Source organism: Pantherophis guttatus, chromosome 17, assembly GCF_059756535.1.
Source record: "Pantherophis guttatus breed Tessera chromosome 17, ASM5975653v1, whole genome shotgun sequence".
NCBI classification, from domain to species: Eukaryota; Metazoa; Chordata; class Lepidosauria; order Squamata; family Colubridae; genus Pantherophis; species Pantherophis guttatus.
In genome coordinates, this window is record NC_142079.1 from 11,268,659 (window position 1) to 11,282,512 (window position 13,854).

General features: G+C 46.5%; 1 protein-coding gene across 2 annotated transcripts in view; it reads right to left on the reverse strand.

Annotated features, from left to right (window-relative positions):
• The window catches only part of MMP17 (matrix metallopeptidase 17), a 111,455-nt gene that overhangs the window by 12,197 nt on the left and 85,404 nt on the right, over positions 1–13,854 (reverse strand). For both annotated transcript variants that reach the window (XM_034435845.3, XM_034435847.2), the window contains exons 3-6: positions 12,241–12,367; positions 5,678–5,961; positions 3,052–3,228; positions 233–335 (exon numbers count right to left, since the gene is read on the reverse strand). In XM_034435845.3, coding sequence (XP_034291736.2) covers positions 233–335; positions 3,052–3,228; positions 5,678–5,961; positions 12,241–12,367 — 691 coding nt within the window. The remainder of the gene's footprint in view (positions 1–232; positions 336–3,051; positions 3,229–5,677; positions 5,962–12,240; positions 12,368–13,854) is intronic.

Genomic DNA, 13,854 nt, shown 5'->3' on the forward strand with positions numbered 1-13,854 from the left:
AAGGTCCCTTCCAGCTCATTCATTCTATAGAAAGACCTACATCTCTGATAGATGCCCCCGATCTATGAAGTCAAACACTTTCTGCTCTAAATTGAAGAGATGATATCTGGAGTTGGGATGGCAGAACATCGATGCTGCTCCTGTGCGACCCAAATTTCGCCCGATCCTAGTTCAATAATCCTTTCAGCTTCTATTCCTTCCCAAAGAAATGGGGGTGTGCAATTTAGCTTACGGGACAGTGGAGCGATTCTCAGGGAAATCTGGCAGGATGGGATGGTCATCATCTGCGTTCGATATTTCAGGCTTAGCCGTCGGGGACACAGATTCTCTGACTCCTGCAGAGGAAAAACAAGGATGGGTTAAAGCAATTTGGACATCAAAACAGATCACCCAAGCCGATGTTTCCAGAAATAGCATCCTCTAAGATCATCTTTTAACGACCCCATAATTCCTTGCGGGGTGGAGTCTGGGCAACTGAATTTATTTATTTGTTTGTTTTAATTTGTATACTACCCTTCTCCAACGGGACTCAACTCAGGGTGGTGAACAGCCAGAATAAAACAGAACATACAAAATTTAAAAACAGTTTAAAAATAATTAAATATTTTTGGCCACAATTTAAAACAACCCAATTAAAATCAATCAAACCCAATTAGAATCAATTAACCAAAAACTGTGGGATCAAGCCAGCCCGGCTAGGTGAAATAAATAAGTTTTCAGGGCCCGACGAAAAGTCCGGAGGTCTGGTATTGTGCGTATCTCTGGGGGGAGGTTGTTCCAGAGGGTGGGCGCCGCCACAGAGAAGGCTCTCCCCCTGGGGGTCGCGAGCCGACATTGTCTGGCGGACGGCACCCTAAGGAGGCCCTCTCTGTGCGAGCGTACTGGCCGGTGGAAGAAGGCGATCTCGTAGATACTCAGGCCCTAAGCCATGGAGCGCTTTAAAGGTGGTCACCAACACCTTGAAGCGCACCCGGAAGACCACCGGGAGCCAATGCAGTTCACGCAGGAGAGGTGTCACATGGGAGCGCCCCGTCGCTCCCATAATCCCCCGCGTGGCCGCATTCTGGACCAGCTGGAGCCTCCGGGTGCACCCCAGGGGGAACCCCATATAGAGAGCATTGCAGTAGTCCAGGCGGGAGGGGACAAGCGCCTGAGTGACCGTGCGTAGGGAGTCCCGATCCAGAATGGAGCTAGCAAAACGTTTGCTGACCGGATGCCCTTCCTGTCGCCAATGCGGAGTTTTGTTCTGCAGATCTATTCTCATTGTGCCGAGAGAAAGAAATATCTGCCTCTACCTAGGATCGAATTCACAGTCTCCTGATTGTGAGGTGAGAGTAGCACCTCTAGGCTACCGCACCACTCTATAGCATCTTCTAAGAACCCATCATCATATTCTCCACCCTGTTCCCCTTGGGCCTTCCCATCTCTTAATCTGGCATCTGATGATTCCCCCTTCAATGTGAGTTCCTAAATCAGATTACTAGCCCATGCCTCAGTCCTAACATCTGAGAAATCTGATATATCTCTGAATGGAGAAATTTAATACGTCCAGTGGTGGGCTGCTGCTCGTTCGGGCCGGTTCGGGCAAACTAGTAGTTGCGATATGCAGGTAGAGTGGGCCCTCCCACCTGCCCAGGAGCAATCCCGTCCTATAGGTCTGTGTTTTTTGATGCTGCACGCATGTGCGGACGGTGCACTCGAGCGAATTGCTCAAGTGCACCGTGTTTTCTGATGCCATGCACACGCATGGATGGTGCGTGTGAGAGAACTGCTGTGTTTTTTGACGCCGCACGCATGTGTGGACGGTGCACTTGAGTGAATTGCTCGAGTGCACCGTGTTTTCTGACGCCATACGCACGAATGGACGGCACGTGTGAGAGAATTGCTGTGTTTTTTGACGCCACAAGGATGCACGGACGTGCGTGCTCACCTTTCTGGTGCTGGGCAAACCGGTTGTTACAGTATGTGACGCCGACCTCTCGTCCCCTTTTTTCTTCTACCCAGCCGAGACAAGAAGGCCCCCCACAAGGCCAACTCTTTGTGAAAGTTGGCTCTCACACCATCTACTTATGTAAATGCTATTTTTTATTAGCATTTACTTTTACAGGGAACTACTGCAATTAGAATGGCCTGCCGTTAAAACACGAAAGAGTTGGATACTGTAATTCTCACTTTTATGGAGCAGGAGAAAGAGCCACAAGAACTCTAAATCTGGATTATCGTCAATGCAGGTAGTCCTCGACTTATGACCACAGCGGAGCCCCAAACTTGTTGCTAGGCGAGAGAATTCATAAGTTAATTTTGCCCTATTTCAGGGCCTTTCCCCCCATAGTTGTTAAGTGAATCCACTGCCGTTGCTACATTAGTAACACAGTTGTCAAGCGAATCTGGCATCCCTGTTGACTTTGCTTGTCAGAGGGTCGCAAAAAGGGACACCCCAGGACACTGCAACTGTCATAAGTACATGCCAGTTGCCAAGCGTCTGAATTTTGATCACGTGATCATGGGGATGCTGCAATGGTTATAAGTGTGAAAAAGGGGCATAAGTCCTTCTTTTCAGTACTGTTGTAACTTCAAGCGGTCGCCGAATGAACTGTTGTAAGTTGAGGACTACCTGTAATGGCCTTTTAGGTTTGTTTTTTCAAATAATAAAATTTTAAAGGTAAAGGTTCCCCTCGCACATATGTGCTAGTCGTTCCTGACTCTAGGGGGCGGTGCTCATCTCTGTTTCAAAGCCAAAGAGCCAGCGCTGTCCGAAGACGTCTCCGTGGTCATGTGGCCGGCATGACTCAATGCCAAAGATGCATGGAATGCTGTTACTTTCCCACCAAAGGTGGTCCCTATTTTTCTACTTGCATTTTTTTACGTGCTTTCGAACTGCTAGGTTGGCAGAAGCTGGGACAAGTCACGGGAGCTCACCCCGTTACGTGGCACTAGGGATTCGAACCGCTGAACTGCCGACCTTTCGATCGACAAACTCAGCATCTTAGCCACTGAGCCACCGTGTCCCTGTGCCCTTGACCAATTAGCTGGGAGGTGTCTGACATTCACCGTACAACTGCCAAATCCGGACTTTGTCTTCATACGGCAAATCATATTTCAAGGGGTCTCCGACCGGTCCCTGGTAGTACGGACTCATGATTGATTCCATGGCAGAGATGTGGCTTAAGCCGATGGCGTGTCCAAATTCGTGAACTGCCACAGCGAACAAATCCATCCCGTCAGTATCTGAAATTAAGAGGGAAGAGCCACATTAGACCAATGCATAAATGAGGAGCTTCTATCTTTCCCTTAAGTTCTCGTACACAGTATCAGGTCCATATTAGATCATCACTAACGGAGAACCAGATTCAAACAAAGATTGTGTTTGAAACTAGTCATAGTCTCATTAGTGCTTAAAACTGGATTCCCAAACTTTCCAAAAGGGAATTTAGGACACAATAACCACATCTTGCAGGGACGCGATGGCTCAGTGACTAAGATGCTGAGCCTGTCAATCGAAAGGTCGGCAGTTCAGCGGTTCGAATCCCTAGCGCCGCGTAATGGAGTGAGCTCCCGTGACTTGTCCCAGCTTCTGCCAACCTAGCAGTTGGCAAAAAATGCAAGTAGAAAAACAGGGACCACCTTTGGTGGGAAGGGAACAGGATTCCGTGCGCCTTTGGCGTTGAGTCATGCCGGCCACACGACCACGGAGACGTCTTCGGACAGCGCTGGCTCTTCGGCTTTGAAACGGAGATGAACACCGCCCCCTAGAGTCGGGAACGACTAGCACATATGTGCGAGGGGAACCTTTACCTTTACCACATCTACCAATCTATCTTAGATGTTTCCTCTCCAGAATTTGGTCTTCAGCCCCATAATATCCACTATTTCTGCGGACATCTGATAAAGGATGGCTGCTACGCACCATCCTTGTTTAAAGTACTTGAGGGGCTGCCACAAAGAAGAGGTGGGGATCCAGGGGTGAAATCCTACCAGTTCGCTCTGGTTCGGGCGAAGTGGTAGTGATAAAAATGACCGGTAGTAAAGAAAAGCTACGATCCAACGATCAGCTATGCCGCGCGGTTTAGCTTTGCTAGAAAGCAGGATGTCCGAAAGCTAAACCACCCAGCACAGCTGATTTCCCCGCCCCCCTCGCTGTTCTACTTACCTTCCCAAGCTTCCTTTTGGTGCATATTGCTCATGCGCGCGCTACCCTAACCGGTAGCTAATTACTGTTTCAACCGAACCAGTAGCTTTTTAAATGCTCAGTGTGTGTTTGGTGCGCACCGCGCATGCAGCATGCAGTACAAGCTTGGTGCGCAGCGCACATGTGCGGCTAGCAAACCAGTAGCAAACCGGTTCAGATTTCACCACTGGTGGGGTCAAATTATTCTCCAAAGCACCAGAGGGCAGGACAAGAAAAAGCAGATGGAAACTAATCAAAGAGAGAAGCGAGCTGGAATTAAGGAGAAACTTCCTAAACTTAAAATATGTGTGCCCCTTCGCCAATTAGATGGAAGGTGTCTGACATTCACCATACAAATTAAGAGGGAAGACCCACGTAGACCAATGCATAAATGAGGAGCTTCTAACTTTCCCTTAGGTTCTCATACACATATAAAAATAAAAAAAAATACTGGGTATTCCAATGGCACCATAAGACAGTTCTAGATAGTCCTTGGCTGAAAATGTTGACTTAAGGTAAGCCTGACTGTTGCTTGCTATCGCTGACTGGTAGAAAGTCATCCTGTGGTACAGGTTGACTCAACTCTCCTACAATTGTGGTACAACATATAAAGAAGGGTTGCTGGAACTGGGTATGTCTAGTTTAATGAAAAGAAGGACTACGGGAGACAGGATAGCAGTCTTCCAATATCTCAGGGGCTGCCACAAAGAAGAGGGAGTCAAGCTATTCTCCAAAGTACCCGAGGGTAGGACAAGAAGCAATGGGTGGAAACTCATCAAGGAGAGCTGCAACCTAGAACTAAGGAGGAATTTCCTGACAGTGAGAACAATTAATCAGTGGAACAACTTGCCTCCAGAAGTTGTGAATGGCTCCAACACTGGAGGCTTTTAAGAAGAGATTGGATAACCATTTGTCTGAAGTGGTGTAGGGTTTCCTGCCTAAGCAGGGGGTTGGACTAGAAGACTCCAAGGTCCCTTCCAACTATCCTATCCTATCCTATCCTATCCTATCCTATCCTATCCTATCCTATCCTATCCTATCCTATCCTATCCTATCCTATCCCACCCTACTCCACCCCACCTCACCCGGCGAAAATGGCCTGCCCTGGGCTCCAAAGGCCCTCCGGAAGGCCCGTTTTTCATCCTCCCTGGGCTCCGGAGGGTTTCCTGAAGCCTCCAGGAGGGCAAAAACAGCTTCCCCTGAGCTCTGGAGGCCCTCCGGAGGCCAGAAACGGGGCCATTTCCAGACTTCTGGAACTTCCAGGAGGCCTGTTTTTCACCCTCCCAAAGCCTCCATGTGGGCCCTGCACTTACCTGGCATCCAAAACAAGCTGCTTGGATGACTCCTGCGAGGGGCGTGGTCGGTGGGTCCAGCCAGTCCTTGCAACTACTGGTTCGGCGAACCAGATGTAAAATTAGTCTGAACTGGCTGAATCCCACCCCTGATCACATGGTTTCAAACTCTTTGGTCTTTGAGGGTGGTCTTTGGTCCTTCTCCTGCCCCACATACCTGATGACCGGAACGTCCAATATTCATCGTCATCAAAGTGAGTGTCTCCAGCAGTATGATGTTCTCCTGGGAAGAAAGCATGGGCTACCGTGCCCCCAGGGCCATCAAAGGGGTAGTCATCGTTGTGATCGGTTTTGGAGAAGTCAATCTGGATGTCCGCATTGTTGCCGGCCACTTCGTGGAAATTGAGGGGCGTGATGTCACTCCATACCTTCAAGGCGTAGTACATCAGGGCGCGAACCGTGTCGTGGCCCAGGTGGGATTCTTTCGGGAACGTTCGAACCCTGAAAGAGGATGAAGTAGGATCAACACAGCATCCTTCTTTCAAATGTCTACGGAGATTCTCGGTTATCTAGGTCATGTTGTCCCAAAGGTGTTTTTTTCCAAGACTTGCTAGTTTTTCTCAGAAGACGTTTCCCTTCTCATCCAAGAAGCTCCTTCAGCTCCTTCAGAAGAATTAGAAGAAGAAGGAGAGAAGAAGAAGAAGAAGAAGAAGAAGAAGAAGAAGAAGAAGAAGAAGAAGAAGAAGAAGAGGAGGAGGAGGAGGAGGAGGAGGAGGAGGAGGAGGAGGAGGAGGAGGAGGAGGAGGAGGAGGAGGAGGAGGAGGAGGAGGAACTGTGGCATCCTTGGTGTTCTCTGAGCTTGCTTGTTTTCTTGCCAATGTTTCATTATCCAAACTAGGTAACATCATCAGTGCTAGAGAAGGATTATGAGGTTTGGAAAGAAGGATCCCATCAAAAGCAATGCAGACACATCTGGAATGCTCTTTGCGATTGCCTTCTGATGTTGAATCCTCACCAGGCAGAGAAGATGAGGGCAAGACAAGAAGCAATGAATGGAAGCTCCTCAGGAGGAGAGACAGATGAGGAATGGAAGGATTTCTATTCCTTGCAGACAGCTGGACATTTGCATCCTTTTAGAAGGTCGTTGAGGGCACTTAGAGGTTTAGCTGTGTCATCAGTAATGCAAATTGGGTTGAAAGAGGGGTCAAAGAGGCCATTGATGTCAAAATTGAACAGCCCTCTCTCAACAGAGGGGGAGGGATAGGACATTGTCTCTCTTAAGTCTACAACACAGTCCTTTCAGCGGTTCCAAGAAGGCTCCACACCCATTAGCACCACTCAGGTGACCCTGAGGACACAGATAAATCTCCAAGTGACCTCAACGACCCTCTAAAAGGATGCAAATGACCAGCTATCTGCAAGGAATACAAATCCTTCCATTCCCCACCATCCAGTCAGAGCTGAAGAAGCTTCTTGGATGAGAAGCAAAATGTCTTCAAAGAAAACCAAGAAAGTCCAGTTGCCTCTTGAGAAAAAGCACCTTTGGGACAACTGTGGCCTGAATGACTGAGAATCTCTACAGACTTTTAGCTATTCAATTTGGAATGAACATCCTTTGAATGGTGTGGGAGTAGGAATGGATTTGCAGAAGAAAAAATTGCAGACTACAGGAACCAATTGCACCACTCAGGTGACCTGAGGACACAGATAAACCTCAACGACTCTCTCAAAGGATGCAAATGACCAGCTGTCTGCAAGGAGCATCAATCCTTCCATTCCCCACCATCCAGTCAGAGCTGAAGAAGCTTCTTGGATCAGAAGCGAAATGTCTTCAAAAGAAAAACCAGAAAGTCCATTTGCCTCTTGAAAAAAAATCACCTCCGGGACATCCTTCTTTCCACCACCACAATATATCTCTGTCTTTCTTAGCTTGTGGTCCTGCAACACCCAGAAGAATTGGGGAGGAAAAAAAAAACTTAGCTAAGAATGTTGAGAACCATCATTTCAAGGTTCCTAGAGGACAAGGTAATCCTCGACTTACAACGGTTCATTTAGTGGCGCTTCAAAGTTACAACGGCACTGAACAACGTGACTTATGACCGTTTTTCACAGTTACGACCTTTGCAGCACCCCACGCTCATGTGATTAAAATTCAGTTGCTTGGCAACTGGTTCATATTTATGACCGTTGCCTGTCCTGAGGTCACGTCATCCCCTTTTATGACCTACTGACAAGCAAAGTCAATGGGGGAAGCCAGATTCACTTAACGACCCGGTTTCTAACTTATCAACTGCCTATGATTCACTTAACAACCGGCTGTCAAATGGGGCAAAACTCACTTGACAAAATGTCTCGCTTAACCATGGAAATTTGGGGCTCAAGTGACGGCCGTAAATCGAGGACTCCCTGGAGTAAGGCCACCCTGCTTATTTAACTCCGTTAAGTTCTTTACGGCTTACAACAACAAGAATAACAATAACAAAAAAGCCATAAAACTAGACAATTATTTAAAAATGAAGCACGATGCCTGGTTAAAGAAAGCTGAGCTGATCAATAAAGTACATTTTAAGCCGTTTGTTTAAAGCTACGCATCTGTCGCCACTGATAAAGCAGTCTGTACATCATGTGCTGCGTTTCCGCGGGGAGCATCTCCTATAGCAAAGAAACCCCCCAGATCGGCTTATCTAGAGATGGCCGGTCTCAAGTACGCAGTCCATAGAAGTGGAGAGCTTCGCCCGTTTTTTAAACTATCTGTCCAGAGCGGGTGTTTTATTCCCTGCCTCCAAGAGCAGGCTTGCAAAATGATTTAATGAAAAAGTGATTTGTTTCTGTGAGCAAAGCTCCACTCTCAACAGTTGCCATAAACCACTGGAAAAAACCAATCACCCTCTCTTCGCAGATAATACAGCATTATGAGCTTAGCTTCACGCAGTAACTGCCTTCTTTTGTTTTTCTGTTTTGAAATCCTGTGAATCAATCCTTCCTTCCTTCCTTCCCTCCCTCCTCCGTTCCTTCTTTCCTTCTTTCCTTCCCCTTTCCTTTCCTTTCCTCTGCTCTCTTTCTTTCCTGCCTCCCTCCTTTCATCTCCCTCCCTCCTCTCCTTCTTTCCTCCCACCCTCCTTTCATCTCCTTCCTTCCTTCCTTCCCTCCCTCCTCCGTTCCTTCTTTCCTTCCTTCCCCTTCCCCTTTCCTTTCCTCTGCTCTCCTCCTTTCCTCCCTCCCTCTCTTCATCTCTCTCTCTCCCCTTTCATCCTTCCTTCCATCCATCCATCTTTCCTTCCACCCTTCCTCTCATTTTTCTCCCTCCCTCCCTCCCTCTCTCTCTCTCTCCTTCCTTCCTTTCTTCATTACTTACTTACTTAACAGATTTAACAGAGTTGGAAGGGACATTATAGGTCATCTAGTCCAACCCCCACTCAAGGAGGAGAACCTACACTATTTCTGACAAATGGCAGTCCTTCCTTCCTTCCTTTCTTTCTTTCTTTCTTTCTTTCTTTCTTTCTTTCTTTCTTTCTTTCTTTCTTTCTTTCTTTCTCCTTCCTTCCTTCCTTCCTTCCTTCCTTCCTTCCTTCCTTCCTTCCTTCCTTCCTTCCTTCCTTCCTTCTTTTTCTCCTTTAAGGATGAAGGCTGAAAGACAGCAGGGTATCACAGTGTGACACAAAACGAGACCCCGGTAGGATTCCTCCTCCTTCCATGCGGTTGCCCAGCGTTGCTGCTGTAGCTTCCTGATAAAACCGGGGGTGGAAAGCGACTGATTTTTGGGAAGCCTGTGGCTCTTCATCCGGCCATCGCAAGGGACAGAAATTCATTTCCGAGTTGGCAACATCCCTATTTGCAGAAAGCCAAGTGGAGAAATTCATTCGTTCAAAGTGTCAATGGATGAACCCTCACTGCACGCCCAGGAGGCTATAAATGGCTCATTATCTCCGCATACAGGTGAAGCATTTTCCTTCCGGTTTTGGCACCTGCAAAGGTCTTCTTACCCTCCACTGAACACGGCCAGACATCCGCATCCATAAAATTAAGACCTAGCTCCAGGCACTGCTTTATTAATGGATTGCATTTTTAACCTCTTTTATGTCCGACCAGATTCAGACGGGGATCTAAAGCAGGAGAGGAAATAATTCAGAAGCAGTTGGAGAAGGAAGGGGAAGTTTCTTTGCTTCATTCTCCCCACCAGGTCTCAACGGATTTACACCTGTCCTGATGTGGACACAGCTGACGGAGCGGCGATGGCTGGTACGGGTTTGCAGTTCCCGCAATCGCTGCTTGGGGACTCAAAATGATTTCATGAGAGGTAGACAAGGGGTGTCTTCTTCCTTTCCGTTCATGACTCCGGGAAAAATGGCAAGTCGGGAAACAAAACACAGTAAGGTAAAAGGAGAAGACTCAGAAGAAGATGGAGAGACAAGATATCAAAGATGGGCTACAATACCATCAAATAATAATGAAGAGCAAGAGCAGGGACTTGTAGCTCTCTTGACATCCAAAATGGTAAAGGGAGGAGGAGGGGAAGGAGGAGGGAGAGGAGCAGGAGGAGGAGGAAGAAGAGAAAGAGGGGAGGAGGAGGAGGAGGAAGAAGGGAGGAGGGGGAGGTCGGCAACCTGCGGCTCTGGAGCCGCATGTGGCTCTTTCATCCCTCTGCTGCGGCTCCCTGTCGCTGGTTGGCTCCACAATTGATAGAGTTTTCAGTTAGGACAGGTAGAGGAAAAAGGACGCCACGCTAGGAAGAGACTCTATGGTAGGGGTAACCAGATTTCCAGTCAGCTCCAGAATTGAATGGGGGGCTTCCGGTTGAGTGTTTAAGGTTGCCAACCCCTGTCTTAGACAAACGGCTGTCCAGTTTTTTTTCTTGAAGGCCTCCGGTGATGGAGCTGCAGCCTCTCAAGAGGGCTTCCTCCACGCTTTCCTTCCTTACACCCTCTTGATCACTATCATCACAAACGCTCCACAAACTCTCCAACGCGGCAGTAGAGGGAGCTCTGGCCACATCGCTGAATTCTGGATGAGTTGGCTAAGGTCAAGAGAAGCTAACTGAAGAACGTGTTCATCTTGCAAAATTCTCTCCCGGGAGCGAGATCTCCGGCTCACGTTGATGTTAAGAGTCCTAGAGAGGGAATAAATCATGCCCAATGGCCAAATTGATCTTTCTCCCGACATGATCCGGGTTCAGAGCTGAAGACCTCGGTGGCAAGGGAGCGGTATTTAAGAGGGTTTTTAGTTAAAAGGCAAACTTCCAAACGTGCCAGTGAGGTCTGGACCTTGTGAGTCACAACCCAACTTGTGAATACATCCCCTTCTATTCTGCTTTCCATTTGGAGAACCTTATTTGGTCTGCGTTTTTAGGAAACCGAACAGACCTGAATTCATTTGCAAATCAGAACAAGGATCTGGTCAACTAAGAGTAAAGGTGAAGGTTCCCCTCGCACATATGTGCTAGTTGTTCCCGACTCTAGGGGACGGTGCTCATCTCCGTTTCAAAGCCAAAGAGCCAGCGCTGTCCGAAGACGTCTCCGTGGTCATGTGGCCGGCATGATTCAACGCCAAAGGCACACAGAATGCCGTTCTAAGTTGCTTCTCTTCTTGATTAGATTCAGAGTTGGAAGGGACCTTGTAGGTCATCTACTCCAATCCCCCACCCAAGCAGGAGGCCCTACACCATTTCTGACAGATGGCAGTCCAGTCTCTTCTTGAAAGCCTCCAGTGATGAAGCTCCCACAACTTCTGAAGGCAACTTCTATTCCATGGGTTGATTGTTCTCACTGTCAGAAAACTTCTCCTTATTTCCAGGTTGAATCTCTCTTTGTTCTGTCTCCATCCATTATTTCTTGTCTGGCCTTCAGGTGCTTTGGAAGATAGCTTGACTACCCTCTCCTCTCTGTGGCAGCCCCTCAAATATCCAATCTCTTCTTTAAAACTTCCAGTGTTGGATCACCCACAACTTCTGGAGGCAAGTTTTTCCACTGGTTAATTGTTCTGACTGTCATGAAATTTCTCCTTAGTTCTAGGTTGCTTCTCTCCTTGATTAGTTTCCATTCATTGCTTCTGGTCCTGCCCTCGGGTGCTTTGGGGAACAGATTGGCCTTCTATTCTTTTTAGCAGCCCCTTAGATATTGGAACACTGCTATCATATCACCCCTAGTCCTTCTTTTCATTAAACCAGACATACCCAACATTTGTCCGGCACATCCCCTGAAACCACAATGCTGACCAATCCTCTCCAAATCACAATTTGTAACCCTACCAACAAATCTCACCAAACAACCCAACAAAGCTAGAGCTCTTCAGTTTGGACTACAAGCAAACCAAAGCTCTTTCTGGGAGGTTGAAGAAAGCAAGAACCCTCACCACTTTAAATTATAACGGAGACCAAATTTGAGAGTGTTTGCATCAGAGGTTGGTTTCAGCAGGTTCTAACCAATTCTGGAGAACCGGTAGCAGAAATTTTGAGTAGTTCGGAGAACCAGTACTAAAAATTCTGACTGGCCCCAACCCCCATTTATTCTCTGCCTCCCGAATCTCATCTGATCGGGAAGAAATGGGGATTTTGCAGTAACCTTCCCCTGCCACGCCCACCAAGCCACGCCCACCAAGCCATGCCATGCCCACCAAGCCACACCCACAGAACCGGTAGTAAAAATTTGTGAAACCCACTACTGGTTTGCATCCAACATACATGAAATGGCATCTGTTGGGTGATTATACTATCCTTTGGTGAGAAGAGCCTCCTTCGTCCCTCACCAAAAGGGCGGTGATGGCACGAATGATTTAATTTCTTACCTCCAGGATAAATTCCTTTTGTTCCACTTGGTAGCTCCTTGGGTATACCGTTTCTTCCTCGTCTTTGATTCTGCAAGATCCGGCAAAGAACAACGTGGTGTCTTCATCAGTTTGAAGGTGGCTTCATCTACAGATCCCCCCCGGAAAGACCCAAAAGAAAGAATATTGGATCTTCCTCCATTCCTATAGACATAACATCCCACCTGGGATTTAAGAAAAACAAATATACAGTAGTGGCCAAAATTGTGCAAGTCTTTTGGGAAAAGTGTATTTTTGAGCTTTGATGGCTAATAACAGCACTTTTTTGGGAGTTTCAAGATAATCCTATTCCGCTGCTGGAATGTCCTGGGAATAGCCCAGACCTTCACCCAATGGAAAATCTATGGAGCTGACTAAAGAAACTTGTTGGTCAGAAGCCACCCAGTAGCCACCCAGAAGCCACCCAGCAATAAAACCCAGTTAAACCCAGTTCAATCTTGGTTTCACATGATAACAGCTGCAGAACTCAAAGACCTGGTTCGCTCCATGGGAAGACGTTGTAAGGCCGTCATTCATGCTAAAGGTTACCCAACAAAGTATTAACTGACACGGGGATCATTTTTTCATATCTCGTTTTTTCTATAGTGATAATTTTTGTACGTCTCATTTTTTCTACGTGTTTCACTTTTCTTCTTTATGCTGTAACTGCTATTCGAATAGCAAATCCTTCATAAAAGTTATTGCATGACATTCTTTTTTTTTTTTTATAATTTTTATTAATATATTCTATACACTAATACACAAATAAAATATACAATCCTGCCACCATGGTATAATGTGATTACATTGTCCGTAAGTATAAAATCATTCCTTTATACATACATATTTGCCACCATATATATATACATCATCATATATCTATTCTATCCCACCTTTTCTGGACCCAATCGTACCATACTTTCCAACTGTTATAAAATTCTGAATCTTTTTTACCATTGATCAATCTAGTTAGTCTATCTGATTCTGCACACTCATTAATTTTATATATTATTTTCAAATCTATCGGTAAGTATTGATTTTTCCACTCCTGCGCATACGCTAATCTTGCTGCAGTGATAATGTGAATCAACAAGAACCATATATCTGATTTAACATTCAAAAGTTTTGCCCCCAATAAGAAAATCTCAGGTCTTAATTCCAAATTAATCTGTGTAATTTCCAAAATCCATTGCTGTATTTTTTCCCAATATTTAACCGCCTGCGGGCAGGTCCACCATTGGTGAAAATAAGTTCCATTGCTGTAACCGCACTTCCAACAGCAGGCAGATGTCCCGGGAAACATTTTAGCTAATCTCGCCGGGGGGAGATGCCACCGGTAGACCATTTTATATATGTTTTCTTTATATGAGGAGGCCATGGTTAATTTCATATTTTTCAACCAAATCTGTTCCCATTGCTGGAAGTCAAGGGGATATCCAAAATTTCACCCCCATGCTATCATACAATCCTTCACTACATCCTGTCCTATCTGCAGAGACAATAAATATGCATAACATTTAGATAATATCCCTTTCCCTCCTTCTAATAAGATCTTATCCAATTCTTGTCTTTTACGGTAGATTCCTTCACTATGCA